Here is a 26,211-nt window from a genome sequence, read left to right on the forward strand (position 1 = left end):
ACTTGGCAAAGGGGGGGGGGGATGATGATGTTGTGGGCACCCCGGAGCCCCGGGGGAGCAGCGTTGTGCTCGGCGCCGCCGGTGCGGCGGGCGGGCAGTAGGACCCCGCGGAGGGGCGGTTGGGGCTCATTTGTTCCACGGCGAGGAGCGCAGGACGGGCTGCAGCGGTCAGCAAGGCTTTTCTTGCCAAAATACCACAAACTAACCCCAAACCAACCCCCAAACCGCTTTAAAAAGAAAAAAAAAAAAACAACAAAACCACCTTCAACTCTTCTTTTTTTTTTTCTTCTCCTTCCTAAGAAAGCAGAGCCCAGCTCATCAGCAGGAGGGGTTTTGGAGTTAACTGCATGCAGGAAATCTCTCACATCCTGAGTCCCAGCTCGCTCCTCTCTGTAACTGTATATTATGGGGCTGCTCTCCAGCCCCAGCTGATGAAAGTTTGTCTCCCTCAGCCTGGGCTAAGATGTCAAAGCGCCTCCGCGCCCAGCGCTTCCCCCCCCCGGCGCGGGTGTCCGCGTTGCTGCTCAGCCTCGGCTGCCTGCTTCCAGCATCCCCCGCCGCTCAAGGTAAGCTCCCCACGCAGCCCCACCGAGTTCCCCTCACACACTTCCTCACCCGACGCTCCATTTTTAAGGGGACCAGCACCGGAGCGAGGATCCAACCGCGCTGCCTGCGCTCGTTTTGCGCACCCTTCCGCTCTTCCCCCCCGCCCTTTCCTGGCCTCCGCCACGCTGCGCTCCGCTCTCCCCGGGACGCGTAAGTCCCGCTTCTCTGCGCGGCGTGGGGACTTCCAAGCCTTTCCAGGGAAAACTCCGCTTTGAAACCCCGACTTCCCCCCCCCCCCCAAAAAATCGAACCTGCAACCCCCAGGGTGAGCGGAATGGGTCGGCGAGCCCCCGCTGTGGGGATGTCCTGGGGATCCACAGCGTGTGTAGGGGTGCGCTGCAGAGTCCTAGTGACTCCCGGTGTGCTCTTGGGGGTCCTCGGGGACCCCCAGTGTGAGGGGGTGCTGGGGACACCCGGTTTAGGGGATGCGCTGTCCGGTCCCCAAAACTCTATGTGTGGTGGCTGACCTGCAAGGTCCCGGGGACCCCCGGGTGTGTTTGGGTGCCCTGCTGGGTCCTGGGACCCCCAGTGTGGAGGTTCTGTGCTGGGGACCCCCTGCATGGAGTGTGCCCCGTTGGGGTCCTGCGGACCCCCAGTGTATGGGAAGGTCCCGTGAACCCCATGTATGGGAGTTCCCTGCAAAGTCCCGGGGACCCCCGGTGCGTGTATGGGTGCGCTGCGGGATCCCCGGGACCCCCCGGTATGCGGGATGCGCTGTGGGCTCCCGGGACCCCCCGGTGTGTGTGTGTGTGTCCCCATCCCATGCAGCAGTTTTTCCCGGAGGGTCCCCATCAAACAGCCCCCTGCGGGTTGGGGCCGAATTGGAGAGGATTGTCAGAGCTCAGACTTGTTTCCAGCCGGGAAGGATTGCCTGGAAAAGCCAACTGCTGATGGTAAAAGAGTCCTCGCTGGGTAGAAGTTTGCTGGCTGCTGTGCTCATTCAAACGCAGCACAAGGCAGTGATCGGTGCAGTCAGTCTTAAAGATGTTTTGCAGCACTGGCTCTGTGCTGTCCGTGTTATAGATGGGGGAACAGCCTGGAAAAGTGACTTGTCTCTTTGTATGGCAAGTCTGGGCCTTATTCTGGAATCACTGGAGAGCCCAGACCCTGTCCTCTTCATTAATCGGCAGCTGACAATGCATATTCTATGAGAGAGAGGAAGGGCGATTCTCTTGTATAAGTACATGTAACAGCGCTGAGGAGTGCGTGTGTCCCCATGGGTTACTACAAACTCCTGTCGTGGGGCTTTTTTTTTCGTTGTAACTTTAAACTTGGCAAATGTTTGCTTGTCTCCACATCTATTCACAGCAACTTTCCCTGGGACTTTGGCTCGGGATTTGCTGAGGGAAAGACAGAGAGATACTTCAGCACATTGAAATCCTAGGGTAGACGGAGCAAGTTGTTGCATTTAGTAGAGCGCTTGGGATTTGTGTGAATGAATTAACAGGAGTTGAAGCTTTGCTTTGCTTCTGTGAGGGGTCTTAATTTCTCTTTGTCCACATTTGCATTTGCACCAAATCAGTGCTGGGCAGAAATTGTCAGGTAGATGAGAAGTAGATCTCCTGCTTCCTAGTGGCTGTTCCCTTTGCATAGATGGAGGGTGGGTTGGATTGAGGCAGGACGTGTCTATGCTGACAGCATCAATAGCTGGACTGGATCTTGAAGGTCTTTTCTGACCTAGTTGATTCTATGATGGTGGGGCCAGTGGGAGGTGAGCTGGGACAGAGGGTGAACTTGACTACACTTCCACAAAAGTTTGAGTTTCAATGCTTCAAGCATTCACATACGACAGAAATGAAGACATGAATATACCTCGAAGGAGTTGTACCTGCAATAAAATAAGAGGGCAAATGGTAGGTGACTTAGATCTAGCATACAGATGAGAGACGATAGTAGGTAGGGGTGGAAACCCTGTTGTGTTCCCTAAGAGCCCAGCTGAAGCTCTAAGGTTACATTTGCAGTGATGAATTAAGCTCCCTATAAAGTTTGTGTTAGCTGCTCATCCTTACAGTGCCTCTATTTAAATGTCTGTGCTTGAGCAACAGCAGTGCTTGCTGACCCCCACAGCTCAGCTGGGGTTTGGGTCTGCTTTGCTGCATCTTCCCCACTCCTTTCCATAACACGTCCCATTTACATCTGCAGCCAGTGTGCTCAGCGAGCATCCTCTCCTTCCGTTCCATGTTTTTTCTCTATGGAAGTAGAGAACAGCTTTAGCTTTGCCAGAGCATGTGCTGCTTTCTTGGTCACAGAGGTGCTGAAAGTTCCAGCCGCATGTTTCGGGACCTGGTGAGGCTGCCTGGTGATGAAAAGTCCTCGTCGTGCTTGGCACACATCTCCACAAGCTTTGCAGCCTCTGCCTCAGCTGCCTCTGGTGCTGCGCCTGCTCCGGGCCCGGTGTCAGGGATGTGAGGAGCTGCCAGGATATCCTCATTTTTACATAAACACGTGCTTAGTGATTAAGGACGGAAGTCGCAGTTACGATATGACATGGCAAGAGACGTGCAGGGTGTGGGACTGCCCTAGGAACAGCTCTGCTATTAAACAGGCATTATCAGGTCATCAGTTAAGACAACTTAAAAGTAGCCTCGCCACCCACTTGTAGCGTGAGTTTCTTTTCCAGTTCTTATGGTTTTACAATTGCCCTTCTGGTTTTCAGTACTGCCAGCCCTTGGTTGCTGGCTAAAGGTCCTCATGGACAAAAAGGCAAACTAAGTGATGTACCGGCCTTAATAAAGCAAAATTAGCTTTGCTATCCCTGTGGCGGATGATATATGGGAGGGTAAGAGCTCATCTTACAGGCTCTGTAGCCTTAAAATCTACATTTATATAAGCCTTTTGCAGAGTCAAAGCTTTCCTGTATGTGTGCATAGGTAAACTCCAAATGAGTGTGTGTGGGGGAAGCTCTTAAATCTCTTTTAAGCATTAGGTGTTAGCTGGAGGGAAAATGAAAATCCTACAAGTGCAGTCTGAAATTCTTGACCTCCAATTAAAATAACTTTTCTGTCAGCTTTTGTTTTCATTACTGATGGCAGCTGCATTGGAAATACCTGATGGAAGAAGAAATCTTCCCTTGTCGCTCCCTTTAAACCCAATGTCTCCCCCTTTAAACCCGATGTCTCCAGCACAGTCTGTGTTTCAGAGCTCACTTTCAAATCCTGCCTTCTCTCAGAGCGTTCCCATGTTTGTGGCAGATATTTATGGCCTGTGTATGATAATCACCTTCTTGTCCGATGGTTATCCCTATCAAGTCCCCTGCAGACAGCCTGGCATGAGCTCTCAGTGTCCATGGGGCTCCGCAGATCCATGCCAAAATACACCACCAGCCGAGGGTATTATACCCACTCTTCAAATCATGTTCGCATCATTAACTCTCCTGCTCTCTGGGGAGCTGCTGTGTTATCCACTGGTGTTTTGGAAACATCTCCATCCACCCACAAAGAGCATCCTTGAACTAATGATTGACAGGCTACGTTTTGGGTGGCTTTTCATCCCCTTCGCAGCATGGAGCCTGCCCCGGTGGCACTTGTCTAATGACACGTGAGTGAGTGCAGCAGGTCAGAGCTGTGTTTATCTGTTACTTCCACTGAGGTTGTCAGCTGCTGCCGATGCTGTTGATCATGGAATCCTGTTTTAAAAAGGCTGAATTCATGTAAAAGGCTTATTTGGTCCTCCAGCAGCCTGGTTCTTGCCTCACATATCCTAACCCTGACAGATTTATCACTGCAGTCGCTGTGTTTCTAACATATCTCACGTTGCCAGTGCAAATTGTCTGAGGAATCCAGCTGGGCTTCGCTTTGTCAGTATTCATGTGCATCCTTTTGGGCATACCTGCTTGAGCTGTAGTATTGCATGTGAATGGTGAGCAGCAAGCTCCATTTGCCAGGCAAGCAGCAGGATACAGCCAGCAGAGCAGCCTGCATGTGTGGCCAAGGTGCTTTAGCATCCCAGCTTCTGCTGGAGGTGCCACCAAGCCTCCTGTCCCAGAACCTGGCTTAGAGACTGCATGTTTGAGGGCTGATGGGGTGGGTTTTCTCGAGTTTTGTTATGAGACTTGTTGTAAACAGAGAATTGGCATTTCCAGGGTGTTTGCAGTTAGGTCCGAAGTACAGCTACATTTATGCATGTAGATGTAGGTAGATTTAAATGAGCTCTTAGGCAGAAGCTCTTCCCTGTGAGGGTGCTGAGGCGCTGGCACAGGGTGCCCAGAGAAGCTGTGGCTGCCCCATCCCTGGCAGCGTTCAAGGCCAGGCTGGACATAGGGGCTTGGAGCAAGCTGCTCTAGTGGAAGGTGTCCCTGCCTGTGGCAGGGGCTGGAGCTGGATGAGCTTTAAGTTTCCTTTCAACACAAACCATTCCAGGATCTATGAGAATGTCCAGGCTCTCCAGCAGGCTCTCCCCAGCTCTGTATCTCACACAGCATCCAGTCCCTCTTAGGATGCCAGGCCTTTCATGTTATTCATATTGGAAAGATTTTTCATTTAATGCCCTTTTCTGGTGGCTTTTTTTCCTCTGCATGTTCTTGTGTTTTACTCCATGCCATCTCAGATTTCTCTCTTCCTACTGCATGCACATTGTACTTGCATTTCAAGTAGCTTTTCAGATTATTCCTAGGACAAAAGCCCACCATCTCCAAAATGTTATAGTACTAAAGGCCTAAATCACATCTGCAGAGGCTTCTCTTAGGCTCTGCTGTGTCTATGACAAACTAAGCCCTGTTAAGAGGGTTATAGTTGATTCTCGATAGGAGAATGCAATCCAAAATGACAGTACTGTTTGTTTCTTGCTAACACAAGGCAAATTGCTTCAATTATGTTAAATGTTTATCTTTATGATAAGAGGATCACACTAAGGAAAGATGCTGTTTCTTACTAGATCCCTGCTCCAGGATGTTAACCCATCTCTGTTTCAGTATCACATATGAGTTTGAGACTGTGTTGATATTGTGACTTGGTTATGGGTGCTTCAGGAAGCGACTTAATGAACTGCATCATCTAATCAGAAATGCTGACTCCTTTGTTAAATCACTTCATGTTGTTTCATTATTGTTTTACACACCCTATAAAGGAGCTTGCTGCTTTCCATGACTTGGAGCTAGGATGAGAAATACTTGGTTAAATCAGGGATGGAGGATTATCCATTCACAAGGTCAACACGATAAAACCACTGATTAGATGAACACATGCTTTCTTGTCCAAAAAAATATGATCTAATAAGGCAAGAAGTGAAAGGTTTCATGGCCTTTTAGCCACGCTGGATAATACACAGCAAGGCATAAAAACGGCGTGCAGAGTTTGGCACAAAAGAGTCTTTAACTAGTTTATTTTGAGATACTCTTTAAGAGGAACTGTGTCAGTCCCTGTAAATTTAGTCTACTAGTATGTGTCATATGCACTAAGTGAAAAACCTTCTGACAATGGTGAAAGGGTGCTGTTTTCTTGCTTCTATTTAATGTGCTCTAATTCTGAGAACAGCTGATTGAGCAAGAGGAGTAAGCCTCGTATGTGACCTTTGAAAAACCATATTGGAATATAAACCTCGCCGAAACCTGGTGTGCATGGGATTTGGTTTTGATATAGTCATGTAAAAATACGACAAAAAAACTTAATCTGGACTTTGCAATGCTACATTTATTAAGGTGAGCATAGGTGCCTGACCGTGCATGGAGGTGAGCATCACTGGTATCTTTACTCAGCAGCACTGTCTGCATGCAGTGATGGTAGCGTGATGAAGATCCTGTGTTACTTCAACAATGAGAAGATGTGGGGTGCAGAACTGTTTAGTCCAGATTATTTAAGTCTTTATTCCCTTTCTGGTATTGAGAACACTGTGGTGACAGAGCTCTAGCTGAGAATGAAATGTGGCCTCTGCACCTGATAGGGAAGGATCCAGCATCTCACTTCTGATCCCTGCTCCTTTTTGAATTGGAAGTAATAAAACTGTATTCAGGTTAAAAACCACTCTTGCGTTTTGACACAGATTTTAAAGTGTGAGGTAAGCATTCCAAGTGAAATAGTGTTTATTTCTTTATCTATTGCTTCTTCAGTGAGGAAAATGCACCCCACTGAAGAGACATCTTGGTAAACTCTTGCTGTTAAGGGAAAAGCGCAGGGTCGTTGTAGAAGAGATCTTCATGCTTCAGAAAGAAGCAGATTGTCTATTTATTTTGTGTCGGGTATGCTCCTTGTCTGATCCTCAGTTGGGATGAACTATCTCAGCTCCATGGATCTGTCTCCTTTGTACAGCCTGGTGCTGATGTTCTGTGCTATTCACTTCAAACCTGCTTGACAGGATCAGAGGATGTTTAGGCTAGATGAGCAAAGCTGTGCTGGTGACCTGGGAACATATCCAGCCCTGAGGAAACAATAAAAGTGAATGTTCATTACTTCAGTAGCTCATCTCCTGAAGAAGCCTGTGAAGTTCTGGACTGATCCAGTCCTTATGGTGACATCTGTTGTAAGGTCACACACATAAACCTCTGCTCTGCTTCAAGAACATTAAGTAGCTCTTTAAGTTTCCCATTCATTCATGTTTCAAAAAACAGGGAGACAGACTTCAGAGGCAGCTCATGCTCATACAGATGCAGGTGATTTTTCCCTTTCTGCTGTTGTGTAAGGCAAGTAGCAGGTACTCCCCATGCAAACAGCGACGCATGATGGATATTAACTCCCCAGCCCAGTAGCTCATTTGCTAGGTTTGGGAAAAAGCTACAAATCATTTCCATGCACGTTTACCTAAATTGATGCTGCAATTCATTTCAGCTGGATTTGCCGTGTTTTCAGTGTGATTTCCTGCAGAATGCCTGACTGAATGATGTGTGTGCATGGGATGAGCACCACTCCAGCTCCCACTCAGTAGGTTTGTTTCACTGATGATCATATATGGGAAGGAACACCCCTCAATACTAAAGATTCCTTATGCTCAGTGAGGGAGGCAAGTAAATAATTGGAGAAAAAGATTGCGCTGTACTTTGAAGAGAGTGAGAGGAAATTGTAAGTTGGGGAGTAATTTGCTACTTCATTTAATGGAAAGCATCCTTTCTTGAGGTTTTGGTGGGGGAGAGTAATGCTGGATCTGGATTTTTGTGTAATTATCATAGAATGATTTAGGTTTGAAGGGATCATCCAGCTCCAACCCCTGCCATGGGCAGGGACACCTTCCACTAGAGCAGCTTGCTCCAAGGCCCTGTGTCCAACCTGGCCTTGAACACTGCCAGGGATGGGGCAGCCACAGCTTCTCTGGGCACCCTGTGACAGTGCCTCAGCACCCTCACAGGGAAGAGCTTCTGCCTAAGAGCTCATTTCAATCTCCCCTTTGTCAGGTTAAAGCCATTCCCCTTGTTCTATCACTACATGCCCTTGTCAAAAGCTTCAGCTTCATGCTGGGATAATGTTGGTTGGGTTGATGCGGAGTTAAGATGGGACATCCTTCACCATGGCATCCTGGAAATACCTGAGGGAAAGGCATTGTGCAACCCTCTATTTTTCACCTGGTTTTAATCCTGTCCTGCTTGTTTTCACACTGTAGAACGACTGGGCCAATTTATGTGGTGTCCATCAGCACTTGGAACAGGAGCACGCTTAAAACAGGATTTACAGCAAGAGGACACAAGTTCTCCTAAGCCGTTGTCACTTACTTTTCAAAGCTGCTTTAGTTTGAACCTTGCATTTACAACTTGCCCTCTTCTATGAACTCCCAGCGCTGAGCTCTTCCATGGGGGGATCCTGGAATCCATACCCGTTACCTTGTGTGTCAAAATGCCCTCTGGTTCAATGCTTTGCTGCTTTAGGTCTGTCATATTTTGAAATGTTCTCATCCAGGGAAAAAAGGCAACTCTTTGGACTACTCCTGAATAGTAATTCTTCAGTCAAGCATAACAACATCACAAATGAGGCTGGGCAGCTGTTTCCCAAATACAGTATATGTATATATTCTATACACATTACCAAGGTTGGTTTTCACTGTTTGAAACGTTCTGCAGCCTCCCTGCCCCCTCCTGCAGTCAATGGCAAATGTTGTTCTCAAAACTCCACTTGTCACATTTTGTTCTCAAGAACAGGGAGGATATTGAGATATACTGGCTTCTTTCCTTGAGTGCATTTCAATATGTATTCCGTATAATGAAAGCCCAAATCCTTCTCACATTACTTATGCTTTAATCACACTGTGCTCTCCCAAGATTGCTTTAATCGCATTTGCATCAGCAGGAGTAACTCTCTATGATGAGCAATATTTCATCTGCAAACAGAGGAGACAGATCTTGGGCATGGGAAGAGGAAGGAACTGGCTGTCCTGGATTTGTTACAGCGCAGCTCTCTAGCAAGGAATGGTGTAGCATCCTGATTTGGGAAACTGATATTCAGGAATTAGAAGGAACAAAAGCTATTTTTACAGTTTTCTTGAGGACCTGTCAAGTGTGATAGTTTCCTTCTAATTTTCTAGTAAATGGCTTTTTGGCGTGTCTTAACTCCTGAGAAGAGCGATGCTGCCTGGTGCAGCAGACATCATTTTGTACTTCAGCCATGACATTACCCTATATGAGAACTGAAAAGTTATATAGATATTACACCAATATATAAACCATGTGTGTTAGAAAGACAAGTTCAGTTTTGAAATATTTGACTTAGCTATGCTTTTCACTTTCAATCTGTGCCAAACATGTGCTTGAATGACTGATGGAGTCATATGGTTCCCTGAATAAAGCACTTTATTGTGTGCAGACTTAGAGCCTTCCAACAGTTGTATTACAGAAGCTTGAAGATTAAGATGATCCAACTGCTTAGGGGGTATGTTCCACAATGAACATTTTATTTTCCTTCTTTTCCCCTCTCTCTGCCTTTTTCGCCTTAATATGTGTCATTAGTTTATTCAGCTGGCCACACAGTGACACTGGCAGCAGAGCCCTTGGTGGAGAAGAACAGCGAGTTACCTTCAAATTGAAGCTTTCACTCCCATGTCTGTAGTAAAATGTTGAACACATGACTTTTTCCATGGAGTTTATGGGATTTCGAGGGAGAGGAATACAAGGGCTGCTCCCTTTCTCAGATTATTTCATCAGCAGAATTAGATTTAAGAAGGGAATAGCTCATACAAGAACAAGTGATGACAGGAGATAGCACTCACGATTATAAAACTGCAGTATTAAAAAGCATGTTTTTAATGCTGTTTATTTAAAGGGGATCGGTGTGTCTCAAGCTCCTATTTCTCATCCGAGCGGTCAGTGCTCGTGAAGCTGCTCAGCGTGAAAGATGAAGCAGGCATCCTGCAAAGTCACACATGGATCGGTTCAAAGTTGACAGGCCTGTCAAGCTGGAGAGGGATATTTTTCCATTAGAAGCAGCAAGAACACAAAATTAACCTCAGAAATGCATGGAGTTGTCTTGCTGCTGCCTGTCCTTGGGCTCATCAAAGACCTTTGCTGACTTCTGGTGTTTTAAAACTGATGCACAGGAGTAGTAATTTTGCAACGTGAAGGAAAAGACATGATTTGAGCTCAAGAAGATCCATGGAATGAGTTGCTTTCTATAAGTTACTTGTGCTTAAATGCCTGAGGGCTTGGATTTGGGACTAGGGGGAGGAATGAGAAAACAAGTAAAACTTTGTTTTTAGTTAGGTGGCTTGCCTTCTTCTTTAATAATTATTTTCCAGGCAGGCCATGAAAGGAGTGATTTTACTGGATTTTTTTTTTTTTTGTGGATAGAATCAATGTACTGCTTAGATGTGCATGGCTTAGCTGGAAAAATAATTTACGGTTTTGAACTCATAAAACCTTTACTGCGAGAGATAAGAGTTTTATTTAATGCACAGCCCCAGTCTTGCCCAGACTTTTGTGGTTACACACAGCTGAAGGCAGACTCTGTTCTGTGCCGTCTTATTTAAAGCCGTGGAAGGGCTGTTAGTGGGATAACGGGAAGTATCTTATCAGTGTGGTGGAGTTCCTGATTTTTGTCCTTTCTCTGGAGAGGGTGTCTGTGTTTTCAGCTGGTGGTTAGAGTAATGTTTAAGATGAATGATTGTCTGACTTTAAGGCAAGAGGTTGCTTACGTGATCCTGTGCATGTTACTGGGCTCGCTTTATCATAGAATCATACAACGGTTTGGGTTGGAGGGGACCTTTAACCATTGTGTACTGGGAATATTGTACTGGTTTATTTTGCAGCATTTGCATGTTTATCATACTATCACAATTTACATTTGGTTATATTTAATAAGTGACAATTCATTATTTTTCCTGTCTCAGTCAGAATGGGTACTGTTCTATAAAGTCTTTTCAGCAAGATTTGTGCCTGGATAGTGTTTAGCTTGGGTAATGTTTTGGCTTTTGCTGGCAGATGGAGTGAAAGAGAGGACTGGAAGCACACATCCCCACTTCTTGGCCAGATACTTGGGTAGCTGACACTTCTTTATTGTTTGGCATGATACAGTCTCAGTCCTAATGTTCACAATTTCCATTTAAAGCAAGTTGATTTTTAATTTTACATTGATGCACGAGAGCTGGATGTGATCCTCTTTGCTCAGGAGCTGTGCATTGCAATCCTATCCAACTTTATGTATAGCCACTTTAAACTCTTGCCACCTATAAATGTATCAGCACAGGCAAGATAAATACCAAGAGGTGTATAAAGCTAAAAGACTATCATGGGTCCTGTCATCTTCGGTTTAGCAGATTATGCAAAATAATTCCTTTAGTTCCCTTCTTGTACTTCAGTCTTTCCACTTCCCTGCTCACCATGGCAGCCTTTCCAATCCACCAGCTCCAGGCTGAATTAATCCTTTGTGAATGCAGGTGGGGAGAAACGCCCACAGGATTCCAGATGTGCTTCTATTGTTAGCTCTCAGGAGTGACTTCGGCATCTGAACTGGGAACACCTCTTTTTATGCAGCTTTCCAGGGCTGTCTTTGCTTCATGTGGTATCAGTGTTATACTGAATAACATACATGGGTCTTTCCGTTGTCATTTGCCTTTGAGCAGAAAACTTACTAGTCCTCAAGGGTACAAACCTGCATTCTGTACTGCTTGGTTTCATTCCTTTGCTCCAGCCTGCAAGTTATTGGTTACTTTGGTAATATTCCTGTCCTCTGTGCAGACATTGTCTCCAAACCTGTTGGAGCACTGGATTGCAGAAGGACATTTGTACACATTGAGTAAAAGTTGCTGATAGAAATACTAATACTGATCCTAATATTGAACTTTGGTGGAAACCTTCCGTTACCTGGTTGGTTAGCGATGTACTTGGTGGGTAGTCTCTGCCCCTTACCCAGTACCATCCCCTTCTTATATTTCCTAAGTTCACTTCCATGCTGAAGGGCAAATGCTTGGTCTTCCTCTCCGTGTGTAAGTTAGCTTAATAACTTTAAAAAGAAGTTCTCTTGTGAGTCTGGAGGTGTTAAAATAATCATCCCAAATAAGACATGGGAGAAAAGCAACTGATCAGAGGGATAAACCTCCTTCCCATCTGACGGGTGCCCCACTGGCAGTGGTGGCTCTGCTGGGATTCCTGCCCAGCTTGTAGGGCTGGTGGCGCAGAGTTGACCCAAGGGGTCCTGGGCTATAGGGGAGGCCATCTGGCAACAGAGCCTATAGGGATGCCCCAGTGCCCTGCCACAAAACTAATTGCCAATGGTCCAGTGAGTGCTGGATGCAGCCATGAGTATAGCCTGCTCTCCACAGCTGGAAATGACCCATCCAAACAATAGATCCCACTGACTGTGAATGAAGCTGAGGAAGCTGAGGAAAACGAGGAAGGAAATGGATAGAGTACACCCTTTTTGTCTTCCACAGCATTGCCAAAGCACTGCGATGCAGAGCAGTGCTGTTAGCTGTTTTCAGGTTGCAGAAAGATTACTCTTGTCTATTATTCTTTTCTATCCTTAGATTATTCCTCTGCATTGTTGTTTTGTGGCTGAGGAAAAAGTAGATAGGCTGTGACTTACAGTTCTGAGTCCATTTGTAATATGAAAGGTAACACAAGGATAATATAATTTAATTTAGCTTTTTCTTTATTGTCCTGCTTTTGTTATTTTCATAACTTGGCCGTAACTGCAGTGGGTGACATGATGCGTGTCTGGATGCAGTGTGCTGGGAAGAAGGCTGTGGTCTAGATTGGTAATGGGCATCTCACAGAATCGCCAGGCTAGGCTTTAGTGAGGTGGTGGGGCTGCAAAAGCCCTTGGGTGCCTCAGGACCCTGACAGGATCGTGTTAATGTGCATGGGACAAGATGTGCAGAAGGAATCACCATCGCTGGAAGGGTTCAAAACCGTGTAGACGAGGCCCTTAGTGACGTGGTTTAATGGTGCTCTTGGGCAGTGTTGGGGAACAGTTGGACTTGGTGATCTTAAAAGTCTTTCCCAACCTGGTTGATTCTGTGATTCTATGATGGAACTCCCAGAACATGCATGTCCACAACGGGAAGGATGCACAGCCTCATACATTGGCTTTATTATAAATCTGTATGTTAGTAGATTGGTGGTACTTATAAACCATCCCTAGTCAGACTCCTCTCTCTGTGGCATGCCAGGCGAGTGTGGAGCAAACCCAGCGCTAAGAGGATGGCAGGGTTGTACAGTTGGGGGGGGACATTTTCTCTTCTTCCTTCCACTTCATCCCATTTTATCCAAACCCAATCGGTACTGAGAACATTCACCTTTTTATTTATCGTAATGACAAATAAATTGCACTGCCTGACTAAAAGCTTATTAATTTTATCTAAAGACAAATGTGAAGTATGTCTGGGCTTCCTCAGGAGGCAGCAGCCATTAAACAAAGACATCACATTGCAGGCTTAGAGTTTATTTTGTGCAGAGCTTGAAGGAACTGAAATATAAAGCAAAAAGATGAAAACTGCTCTCAACTTCTTTGCCAACAAGGTTGTATGATACTGTGCAAAGAAGGAAGGTTGCAGAAGTACATGGCAGATGAAGAATATTTAAGCCACACAAAAGCCACTGACAGATAACACCGACTCATCTCACGAGTTGTACAAAGCATCTTTTATATTGCTGGAAAAAAAAGAAGAATAAGGTATGCTGCATCAGCCTGTGGGCTGCTTGTGGATCAAAAGCGTTACCTTCAGTGCAGGCTGAAAATAGAAAACAGATAGACACAACTGAGAAGTTTTTCATGTGAAAAAGTGGGAGACGAGCTTGCGTCAGGAAGAACGGGACGGAATTTCACTGAAATGGGAAATAAGTAGGTGAGTAAGTAGGTGCATGTGACGCGAGAGATAGAAAACCTGGCTCTAGTAGAAGTTTCTGGTGATACAGATGGCCTGATTTTCATCCCCTCTCACGACACGTTACCATTTCAATTCTCTGATTTCAATTATTACACTATTTATATTGCTGTAACACCAAGGGTCCCCATAGAGAAGAGGCCTCATTATTAATGTAATGCAAACAAATCTAATGGTCCCAGCTTCAAAGAAGTTGTAATGAAAATGAGTAAAGGAGATGAAGAGTGGCAGAGAGGAAATACCAGCACGTCTGTGTGCATGAAGAACTGCAGCGCTGGGAGCTCACGGGGTGTGATCAAGGTGATGGAAACCCTTCGTTAGTGCCGATGTCCAGTCCCATCCCATCGCGCTCCTTTCCTGGTGCCCCTCGGATGCTCTTTGGGAAGGCTGGGCTTATGCTTGGAGGTGGGTGGCCTGACACCAGCAGAAGAGAACTGGGAGTGTGTTTTGCTCAGCCATTGTGCAAGAGACCGGGTGAAATATCCCTCACTGGGATAAATTCTTTGGTGTTTCTGACTTTAGGGCTCTGTGTGCAGAAGCTGTCCCAGCTTTGTACCTCTCCAGAAGCCCAAACTCAGGGCTATTCTGAGGCTGCATATCTGTTTGTCCCTTTGCTTTAAAGTTTCCTGCATACTTCAATATCTATGCCTATGTTTTGGGTTTTTTTTCCCTCTTCTTATGTATTTTACGTGGCTTTTTTTCTCCTGCCTTCCTCTTCCCATGTCTCTTATGTCTGTGTCCTGTTGTCCAGTCAGGCCCTTCAGATGCTGTCATCTTTCCCATCCCACATGGACATGTGTGGGTCACTCTTCCTTGGCTGTGATCCCCTATTTTCTGCGATGTGTTCTTGGAAGCTTTGCAATCAGGCTGCAGAATCCTATTTAAAGGATTCACCACTTTATTTTCCTCTTACTTTTAAATTTAAAGATTGATCTAGAGTTTATCTATCAGTGATAGTGTTTTCTTCATTTTGAAGTCTTTCAGAAATATGCCTACGATGTAAATATAACCTTAAATCAGAAAACCACTGTTATTTGGTTTACAAAAGTAACTGTAATGTGCATGTATCACACTGAGGACAAGCAAGTGCATAACGTTAAGCATATGCCCCAGTGCTTATCAGCATGAGGCCCTGTGACTGGGCTGCAGAGCTTTCTCTGCCCTCTGCAGAAAGCTGTGATTTCTATCAATCACACCCAATCATTTAAATAAAAACACTCAGATAAGCAGCAGAATATTTGGCTGAAGGAAAGCAACAAGACAGAAATTGATCTTGTGTTTTATAAATGCTATGGCTTCAGAAGCCTTTGCAAGCCCTAAAGCTTGTCTGGTTTGTTTCCACCCCAATAAATTATCTTTTCCAATAAAGATATAACTGCTGCCTATAAACCTGTCTTGATGTCTGTCTCCAGACTATCAACACTGCTGCACAATATGCATTTTCAGTGTGCAGATAAATAAGCATGTGTGTAAGATTAAATTTGCTCATTGTAACCATACTTTGTTATGCACCACAGGCATTACTTTGTCCTGATGGAATAAGAGGGGTGAAATTGAACCGCATTCTGTGTAGATATTATTCTCTTTTCCCATGATATTTTTATAGCAGTTGCACTTTCTTGACCATGCCATGTAATGAGGGAGTAACACGTAGAATCCTGGGATGGTTTGGGTTGGAAGGGACCTTAAAGCTCATCCAGTTCCACCTTCCACTAGAGCAGCTTGCTCCAAACCCCTGTGTCCAACCTGGCCTTGAACACTGCCAGGGATGGGGCAGCCACAGCTCTTCTATAAACTCTGTTAGGGCCTCACCACCCTCATAGTGAATAATGCTCGTGAATGCTGATCCCTTCCCTTCTCCTTTTTCCTGTGTTTTGGGAAATGTTGTGATATTAATGCTTTGCAGAATTAATAAGAAAGGCAACTTGCACACGTAGGAATACCATGAAGACTTTGATGCTTCTTCCTATCTAGCTGCAGTTCCATGGTGAGGCTGTGTGGAAGTGATGTAGACAGTACATTTGTGGGAAGAAAAGGATGCTCACTGGGTTAGATCTCACAAACTTTCAGAATGCGAATCCTACAGAGTAATAGAAGGGTCTGGGTAATTTAATTCATAGAGCTCAGACTGCTTTAGTGAGCCAAGATCAGGGCTAGAGCCAAACTTTTCTCATTTCTCTGAGATATGCTTCATAAGTTTCTGTTCTGTGCAGGCAGCTTCATGCCTGGTAATCAGAATAAAGAGGTTCTGTCTAGACCCTTGTAGACAGATGAGATTGTATCTCGTAGTCCTCCACTGGGGCAAACCCAATTGTGTGTATCGTTTGACCATCTCTTCCAAGGGCTGACACTGTGTCCTGCCAGATCCCTGTCGCTTGGGCTTGGGCTGTGCTGAGGGTTAGGTTCTCTACAGGAAAACCCATATAACAAGAAACTTTCCTCTTTCCAGTATACTTTATCATTTTATCTGGGCCCTTTTTTGGTGTTTTAGGGAAAGTGTCATATTTTTACAAGCATGCTGGAAAATACTGGACTTGTTTTTCTCTCGTTGGCTTAATCATAGTGACTGCATAGATGGTTTTAATTGTAACAATGACTAAATTGGGATCATTCTGCTCAAAACATAGCTCTGGATCCTCAGAGCGTGTTAGGTACCAGAGGGTAGGTGAGGTTGGTGGGATGGCAAGTACTGAGCACTGAGCTGTGTGGGCAGGTTGACTCCACAGCAATCCTTTCACTCCAATACCTAGTTCAGCCCTGAGCCATGGTTCAGCTGCTAAAACACCACCCCACCATCTTCCCTCTTCACCTCCTAGCCCAAACGCAATGGGAGGAAGGAGGAAGAAAGGTAACACTGGCTTTTCTCCATCTTAATGGAAGATGGACACATCTTTAGAGCACCTGCAAAGACTCAGATCTCATCCTCAGGGGGTCCAGAATGCTTGGTGTGGAGGTAGGTCAAGCATGTGTCAAACCCCACTGGTGTTTTAACTGTCTCACAGCGCCTGAAAGCCATCTTTGTCTTCTCTTTAAGATTTATTCTCAATCCCATTTCCAGCTCTTGTCCCATGACACTGTTTTTAGGACTTTGCTTTGACGGGCACAGTACCATTCCTGTGTTTAGTGAGAGGAAAAACACTTGATAAATGTTGCATGCAAATGGCTTTTTGACACTGTGGTATGAATTGAAGTCGTCTGACTGTGTAGGGGTAGAGCATTAATTCAGTGAGAGTTTATATTCTTCTCCAGACTTCTTTCCCCCCCCTAAATGACAAAGTGCATCCGTGATGTTATGGGGCTGTCAGTACTTTGTGACCTCCTTACATGTCCATGCTGAGGCTGCTAAGTAAATATTCAGTCTTCTGTTGTATACAGTTCAGACTCGTTAAAACGGAGTACAGCCCTATACTTCTGTGTTTAGCAAAGTAAGATGGTGCATTAAGAAGTGTTTGGGGTTTCATAAAATACCAAAGACTACACATGGTAAATCTGCTGTGTGTCATAAACCCAGAGCCTTTCAGGAGTGGGTTGTTGCATCCATGCTGTAACTCCAGCTTGTGAAGTGTGAGGACCAGCAGACCCCTTCACAGGAATGGGAAGGACATGAGGGAAATCTCAGGTCTCTGTCTGTCCTTAGGGAGCCCGTGTCAAGCAACTGCAATGTTTGCTCATCCCAGGGTGATTAAAGCTCTAGTGACACTCACAAGAGCACCATCCCTCTTCCTACCACCACTTCAGCTTTGAATCTGATCCAGTGTGACTGTATCTTGGAAGAGGGATGAGGCGAAGAGGGATTGGGGAGTGGAATGATCAAGGCTAATTTCTTCCCTTAATTAGGGAAACATAGTCCTGATAAAATCTTACCTCTTAAATCCCTGTAGCTTGCTTACCTCTTAATGATGACACCGAAAAGACAAGACACCCTCTGCGTTCCCTCCTGCTGTCGCCTTCAGTGGAGAACATAAATCCAAACTCTAGTGTGATTTTTAATGTAACACTTTAAATAGCAGTGCCTATACCTCTTCAAACGTTTTTAGTTAAGTCTTGCACCCCAATTACTTGTCTTTGCATCCTGGTATCTCTACTCTTTACGTGCAGTCTCTGTCTTCTGCTGCTACGGAAGTGCACATCTAATGAACCTCAACACTTTTCTCCCAGAATCCCAGCTCTCTTGGAAACGTGTAGGTTTGGACTCTGAGAATATGACCCCACAATGTTTTAATGCTCAGTTCTTTTCCTGAAGTATTTCCTTTCGCAATATGCTGCCAGGTCCCTTAAATGACGAGGTTCATGTTGTCAGATGCTGTTCCTGACTAACATGAAGTGCTTCTCCCTGTCCTTAGGTGAGAATGTGGACAGCAAATTGGAATCCTCAAGACAGCAGATGCCAAAGGACCAGTCAAAAGATTACGAGATAACAATTCCCTTCCTTTTGAATGGAGAGCAGTGGAGACCAGTAAATGGCATTTATTCAAAGGTTAGTCTTCATTTTGCCTGTTATTTTCTTCTAAGGTATATAACAATTGGAAGGCTTTAGGGGGAACTAAACACCCTTCATCATACTGGTTATAAGAGTGTTTTTTGTGAAGTCTGTTGTCTAAAACTGATACTTACTTAATTGAAGAAATTGGTTGAAATTAATACCTTTTACTGTAAAGTGGCATTCCTATTCCCGATGGCAGAAATGGAAGCTTGAAATGAAACAATTCGTCTAATGAGGTTAACACACATTGCTTGTGATTGTATCATACAACAGCAAAATAGCCCCAAAACTGAGGGATGGGCAAATATAACAAATGCATTTGTTTCACTAAATGCAGTCTGACAGCAAGAAACCTAAGGAAAAGTGTAAATAATGTTGCTTTGTTGGCTGCAGCCTGAGGCATTACCTGGAGCCCTTCATGGGAAATGGCCCCCAAATGCCGTCCTGGGTATTGCAGGGGGGATCAGGAGTAAGTCTCCCTTGAAATCAAGGAATCACGGAATGGCTTGGGTTGGAAAAGACCTTAAAGATCATCTTGTTCCACCCCCCTGCCTCCCTTCAGGCTCTGCTTTCTCTCTGCTTAACAAGGGGATAATCTGTCACTGCCTCTGACTAAACAGAGATTGTTTCCTCCTCTTGACAGGCCCTGATAAGCATTCCTCCTTTTTTCCCCTCAGTCATTGGCAGATAATGTGGGTAGCTGTTTTTAAGAGAGAAAGGCTGTTTTCTGTCTCCTTGGTCTCCTGCTTGAAGTATGAAGACAGGTTTTTGTTGTTTAGTATCACCAAAGATGTCATGGGAATCTCTTATCCAACCTTTCTGACACAGGTCCCATTTCATTCCAGCTTTTTTATATTGTTCTGTTAATTGTCAGAATGAGGAGAATAAAGATACATTTTCAAATAGGTCAAAAAGAAGAGGGGGGGATCAAAACCATCAAACACAAGCAATGCAGCCCATTAGAAACAGCTTTCTTTACTACACTGGGAAAGTGTTTCATGGAGAAATCATACTTGACTGTTGCCGCTGCTTGCGGGATGTGGTTTTGGATCTCTCTGCTGATTGACAGAAGTAGGTGTGAAAAGAGATTCCAAAACAAGGGATCTAACTTTTAAAGAACCTTCTCTGCATTAAAACTTTGCTTCCTTTTCCTTGTTTCCCTTCCTCGTTCTGAATATCTGCAGTGACGAAAGGGATATCACTGTGGGTGTAGAATGGCTTATCCTAGAGAGATAACACAGATGGCTTGGTCCTAGATGTATGTGCAACCCTATTTTTAGAGAATTTAATTAGAAACAGGCATTCTCCATATAGAGGTCTTTTAGCTACTACTCACTGTAGCTTTCTGAAAGAGTTACAACAGAGTATCTTTATGTGAGTAATGATAATGTGATTTATATCATTAATTTGTTTCCCAGAATTACTTTCAGCTTAAGATGAACATTAGAAAAGATTTGTGGTTTGGTAGAAGGTGCTGTCTCAGCACTTTTTTTTTCTTTGAATGCTTCTTTTCCATGGAAACTGTTATAAATTAAACACACAAAAGTGCAGATCGGGCTGTAAGAAGAACAACAGCATTAAAGCGGTAGAGGAGTAATGAATAGCTTGTCACACAAATATTGATCAAAAGCACAAAAGTTAAATACTGTTGTAGTTGATGGTTAAATAGGACCTATTGTTCTTCCACTCATTTCAAAGTGTTCCTTTTTATTTCAATTTTATATGAAGTAAAAAAAAAAGTATGCAGTGCTGTGTACTTGTAACCAGGGGAATGGTATTTCAATAGATTGTATAGTAAAATAAATAATGTGGTGCTATAAAAATGCCAAAGTATTAAAGTTATTTGTGTTTAGATAATTGCCTTGCAATGATAAACCCATTCTCCAGTCCTTTGCTTGTAAATATTCCTGCTTAACAATTAGTCTCAGAACCCCCACTCATCATTTAGTGCCTCATATTCTCGCTTTCCCATCTTGAAGATAAAACTCTCCTTTTATTTACCCTAGGAGCCACTGCAATATCTATTGGAATATCTCATTTGGAGTCTGTGAGGAATTATTATTAAGCTAATGACTTCCTCTTTGAGGGCCATCTATGCAGTACACTGTGAAGAGCATGAACGAGAAAGCTGAACCTATTCTCCTGTCTATTTACACACACAGACCTGTTCACTGGCAGCAAGAAAATCACATTTGTTGAGAAGAAAATAACATGAATGTTACTTGACTATAACTTGGTTTAACTTTAATACAGTCAGGGTGTACTCTTTCAAGGACATCTAATGATTTAGGTACTTCCTAAGAATGACAGTTCAAATTAATGGTAGGAAAAATCCAATTTTAAAATCAGACATGTAATTAAATTATATTTAAAGAATTTGGGCTTCCCTAAGTATAAATGCAGTGGTTTGCATCTAGAGAGAACCTCTCTTTTACTGGGCAGGTCAATTTTCGCCCCACCCGAAGTCAAAGCTGTAAGTAGACCAAGGCTGGGATTTCATTGTGGTAGTGTGGTTACAGAAATGCTTTTGCTTCTTTCTTGTTTAAAAAGGGGCATATTCTTACATGCAAACACTTCAGAGAGTGATGCACTTTTAAAAATAAAATAAAGAGAAGTTACCATGTATGAATTACTTTGAGTTACTATGAAGTCCGTGTTTTTACAACTGTACGATGCTGTTCATCTAGTTAGTTTTGTTGAATTCAAAAGGTTTAGATCATTTTCAGATTCATTTTAATAGTGCCCAGTTACATTCTTGTATTAACTGGATATGATATTCAGTTGCTAATCCTGAGCACACTGCTAAAATTAGTGGTTACTATTTTGAGGATCCAGTTGTTGCTAGTCAGGGCTACTGATGAGTAACTGTATTTGTGGGTGGGTGATGGTGAAATCAGGATCGTGAAGTGCACAACATTGCTCTCTGCTTTCAAACAATAGATGCCCATACTCGGTGCAGATGTGATTTCCGTCTTCACTGAAATGCTGTGTGCATTACAGATGTGTTGATAGGTCGTTATACATTGCAGCTCGAGCTCTCCTTCCACTTCATCCTCATTTGTGCATCATTTTGCATTCCGGTTTGATGTTTTTTTCCTAGTGCTTGGTTTCAACCCAAGAGGGTTGGGTTCTGTTTTGCTTAAATTTTTCTAAGGTTTGAAGAAAATTGTTTCGTTTTTACATTATTCAAGTGCAAGAAAATTGCTCTTTTCCCTGCATGTTTCCAGTTGAATATTTTTCTTCAGACTTGGCTGGAGATGTGCAAATCAAGCCAAGTTTGATGAGAGTTGGGTAAGTGAAGTTTGAGTACACAGAACACTTTAGGGAAGATTTTTCGAAGACCATCTGTTTGGCTTCAGCTTTTATCCTCACACCCTGTTCGGGACGCACACTGGTTAATATGTGCCAGATCCTGCATCACAGGAGCTCTCAGGTAACATTGGTTGTGTTAGACCAGAGCCTGAAGCACGTGTCTTCTCTTGGAGAGACAAGCCCCAGGCAGGAAGCATTTCACATGGGCATTAAGGGTTTCTTGGCTCCCTTTCTATGTTTAAAAGGTCATAACTGTGGGGAAACACTGCCTGCCAGAGACCATCCAGGGCAGACATATAATAGCTGTAATGCTGGGAGGGATCCCAGTGTGGCATTGCCTTGAGCTGACATTCATTCTCCCAGAGTGACACACTCCATTAATGAAGTTGGCTTTGGATCCAGGGTTTAGCCCAGACCTTAAAATGCATTAAGTTTCTGGGAAATTGAAAACATTTTGTGCATATATGATATGATCAGTTATGCGAGTAAACATCAGAGTCCTCAGGTTGTGGCATCTGTCACCGAGGTATGGGGCTTTTCTCTACTCTTGGCTGTGCAAGGTCTATAAATGCCATTGCTGGCCCCTGGAAGGACTCAGATATAATCATGAAGCTGATCAAGTGCTTTGAAAGATTTAATCTTCTGTGGTTTCTAAAAGCACACGAGCAAGTTAGGTGCAACTTCTCCTTAGTGGGTGATGCTTTACTTCTTTTGACGCTTATGCACATACTTTTGTAATTCTGATCTCTGTATCCATTTGAGTGCAATATTAAACTGCTCCATACATAGGCGTATGCTCCATCAGGCTATGATTGCCATATGTAACAACAAATTTTAATGTAGCTGAACATGGGCAGGTATTGAAGGACCTGAAACCAGCCAACACATGGAGCTGAGTGTGGTTTCTTCTCTAAGAAGTTGGTGAGGCATTGAGATGGTTGCCCAGAGAAGCTGTGGCTGCCCCATCCCTGGCAGTGTTCAAGGCCAGGTTGGACACAGGGGCTTGGAGCAAGCTGCTCTAGTGGAAGGGGTCCCTGCCTGTGGCAGGGGTGGAACTGGATGAGCTTTAAGGTCCCTTCCCAAACCATTCTGTGATTCTGTGGTTTCTGGAGCACTGCATGAGGAGGAGGAAAGCCCTGAAATACTTTAGGTTGCTTTGTGTTTGCAAGTTGCCAGTCCAGGTTGCTTTCAAATGATGTGAACACTTTGTTTTTTTAGCATTACATTTGGGTGATGTTTAGAAGAAAGAGCAAATTTTGCTGTATAACTTCTTAAAAATAATTAACTATGAGAAAGTAGATGCACGCAGTACACCTGTCAATGGATTAGAATCATAGAATATTTATTAAGATAGAATCAGAAATCTATTAAGGGATATAAATCTATTAAGGATTAGACTCTTAATGTGCTGGAATCACAGTGAATCTCACTTGGCTTTTTGAAAGCATTGCCACTGCCTCTGTATATAAAAAGTATATTGGAAAGCAATCTCTCCCCAGCATTCAGAGTTGGACCTGTTGTTCAGCGGTGAATGATGGATGGCTTTCCACACACCAGAGTGTGGATCTCTTGCCGTTGCGGTTAGAGACAAGCAGAGGAAAATAAAGATGCTCATGGTGGGCAGAGAGGATGGGAGGACCTGCAGAGGGTTCCTTGATGAAGAACAGCTACGGCTGCAGCACCAATGTCTTTTAAATCCAAATAAATCAGGAATCGGTTTTTCCTTGGAGGAGGAGGCAATGGATTCAGAGAACGTTAAAACTGCTTCACCTAATTTAAGCTTCCAAGGCCAGATTCTGAGGTAGTGTTAGTTATGTTCCTTCCTTTGGTAAGGCTGGTATAAATCAGGTTTGCAAACTGAAATCTTAAAGAAGTGTTTTCAAAAGAGGAGTAAAGAAAGATGAGACAGATTTTCCTTTCTTGTAGCAATACTCTTTTTTTTTCTTTCTTGGTGTGATGCTATACTTTGAATACAAACTCTAGCAATGAAATGCAAAGATAAAGATGAAGGCCAGCTATAAATATATCCTTAGACCATATTTCTTCTGTTTTTTAAACGTATGCTTGTCACAGCTCAAAAGATTCTGCATGTAAGTGGCAGAAGATTACCATTTTTTTACTTCTTAGCATGCACTGCATCTCATTGAGCTTGCAAAGAAGTTATGGGTGATGTTCATAAACAAACATCAGACTCTTGATCATCTGGATGTCATTCTGGACAATGATTACTTGAATCTCAATGTGAAATTCACCACTGTCTGTAAGAGTATCGTGTGCTCTGACAGCTGTTGGTTATCTTTAAGGTTTTCTGGATTTATCAAATCCAGATATTACACTGATTCTTTTTCCCCTTTTTGCATATTTTTTTTCATTCCCTCGTTGTAAGGTCCTAATTCAACACCTCCCGAGATAGGGGTTTTTGGCCACTGAAACAAAGAATCACTGGAGGGAGCAAGAAATAACTTTAAATTTGTTAAAAGGTCACAGGACTAATGCTAGAGAATCAAGAACATATTCAAAGCTGCCAGGCAGGGATGAGCGTTACCCATCTGATTTCACCTTTATGCTCTTGCACTGCTGCATTTCTCTTGCAAACTGCCAGAACAGGCACAGTCTATCATGGCTCAGTTTATCATCAGGAGTTATGGTGTGCACGCCAGCTTCAGTATTATAGTTATTGGTGTACCCATTAGAAAGACCCCACTTCAACAAGACCTCATTGTTGCTTCACATTTCCCCCTCCTTTCTGTTTCTCTTGGTGCTCTTGTGTAACTCTGATACCAGGTTTGATGCGTGGAGCACAGCTGAGAGGACTGCTATGTCAGATAATTGATGTAGTGCTCCGTGTTTTCAAGAGCAAACCCATTCAAGTTTATTTCATAACTGGCATAGCCTTCGTGCAAGTGATAATTGTTTATATTCCCTTCAACAGAGCCTCCTGCTGTTCTTTTTCATTTGAAATAATTACCAAAGTTTAGACTTCCAGACAGTTGTATTAAGGGGAATCATACAGTGCTGCTTAAACAAGTCTTTGAAGGCTGAGAGGACAGCTTTCATAGCTCTTTTACATAGCTGTTTTACATATCTTAAGAGAGAGAGGAGCATAAACAGAATTTATAGGCCTCTCTATATTTTTATGACTCATGAGTATCAAGTGGAAGAGGCAGAGCTCTGCATGCTGCTGAGGCTGTATCATCAGCTGGGAATGCATCGTGGCACTGACAGCCTCAGGGTGTGAGAAACTGCACTAATCCTTGATGGAATTATCTGGGCTATGCTCCTTGAGCCTTTCGTTAGTGACCTGGTAGTCATTAGTTTCATAGCCTAGTGAGCAATCTGTTAGTTCTTGTGCTTTTTCTTATACCTATACTCCTGCCTTGTGGGGCCATGGTGAAGGCTGATCAGTTCAAATATCCTCTGCTATTTAGTACCTCTTCCACAATTGTTTAACTCAGAAATAGCATAATTTTGCATGGAAGCTCTTAGGAAAAGGGAGTGTGTCACTTCCTCTGGTACCCAGTTGGATGTCTGTAACTATGCTACTAGGGCTGGATTGCTTCACTGGGTGCACAAAAGCGGCTTAAATCCATCTCTCTCACCTTGTCTTTTGCAAGAGGAAGGTCTTTGTAGAGCAAAGCATATTCCCTCCTTCCCATCCAGCCCTGTACCCGTGTTTAGCCAATTGATCAAGCTGATAATTGCACTTATTGAATGGTTTAGAAATGTCAGTAGGGATATCCTGCTTCTAGGGACTTGCTGGATCTCACAACACAGCTACGGGCTTGAGAAATTCCTGGAGCTTGGACCACCAATAAAAACTTTGTATTGGTGATTGAGTAGGGGAAATTCTTTTCTCTGTCTGCACTGAATCAGTGCCCTAGTTTCAACTAGATATACTAGTATTCATTTCCTGCCTGAAACACTTGGGCATACTGGGAAGTGTTAAGCAATTGGGATTCATCCCAGAAAATGGTCCATTTCATTTTTAGCTTAAGTGATCCAGTGTGTTAAGTTTGTAAGGTTTTGTGCTATAGTTTATGCACAGTATAAATAACAGATATTATTGAGGGAGATTGCTATTCCAATAAACAGAAAATGTAGAGTTTTATATTAACCATCCACCAGACACACACACCCCCCTTCCCTTCCCCTTAGCATCTTGGAGCCCTCAATAGGGTGAAAGTCCCTTTCAAGAGCTTGTATCACGCTGAGCTGTTGGAAGGAATTCTGTCATACTTGGCCAGTAAAGATTGCCAGTGATATAATAGTCCTGGGTGAGCTCTGTCTCCCTGTACCACCCGGCCTCCCTCTGCCAGCAGTTGTATGTGATGGGACTCTGCAGAAGGGCTTTGTTGCATTTGCTGCCTGTGACCCACCAGCTATGAGGTAGTGTCTCAGATTTGAGCTGGAGGAACCCGTTCCTCTGTAAGGCGATGTTCTTTAACACGAGCTTTCAGACTGGTATTTAGTTGAAAAAAAAACCCAAACAAACAGATCATCCTTTCCATAATAAAATGGAAAAATACATTCTGATCTTAATGATGCAGTTAATGCAATCAACGCTTTAACGTGGTGTTAGA

The 26,211-nt window shown here is 43.8% G+C and overlaps 1 protein-coding gene across 1 annotated transcript in view; it reads left to right on the forward strand.

The window, feature by feature from the left end:
- Nucleotides 1-298: 298 nt before the first annotated feature.
- The window catches only part of ADAM12 (ADAM metallopeptidase domain 12), a 187,251-nt gene continuing 161,338 nt past the window's right edge, over nucleotides 299-26,211 (forward strand). Inside the window, exons 1-2 of the mRNA XM_062635218.1 lie at nucleotides 299-566; nucleotides 18,180-18,313. Coding sequence (XP_062491202.1) covers nucleotides 464-566; nucleotides 18,180-18,313 — 237 coding nt within the window. The 5' untranslated portion in view covers nucleotides 299-463. The remainder of the gene's footprint in view (nucleotides 567-18,179; nucleotides 18,314-26,211) is intronic.

The sequence above is a fragment of the Pezoporus occidentalis genome, unplaced genomic scaffold (assembly GCF_034315485.1).
Source record: "Pezoporus occidentalis ecotype Australia unplaced genomic scaffold, CSIRO_AGI_Poc_V1 ctg45, whole genome shotgun sequence".
Taxonomy (NCBI): domain Eukaryota; kingdom Metazoa; phylum Chordata; class Aves; order Psittaciformes; family Psittacidae; genus Pezoporus; species Pezoporus occidentalis.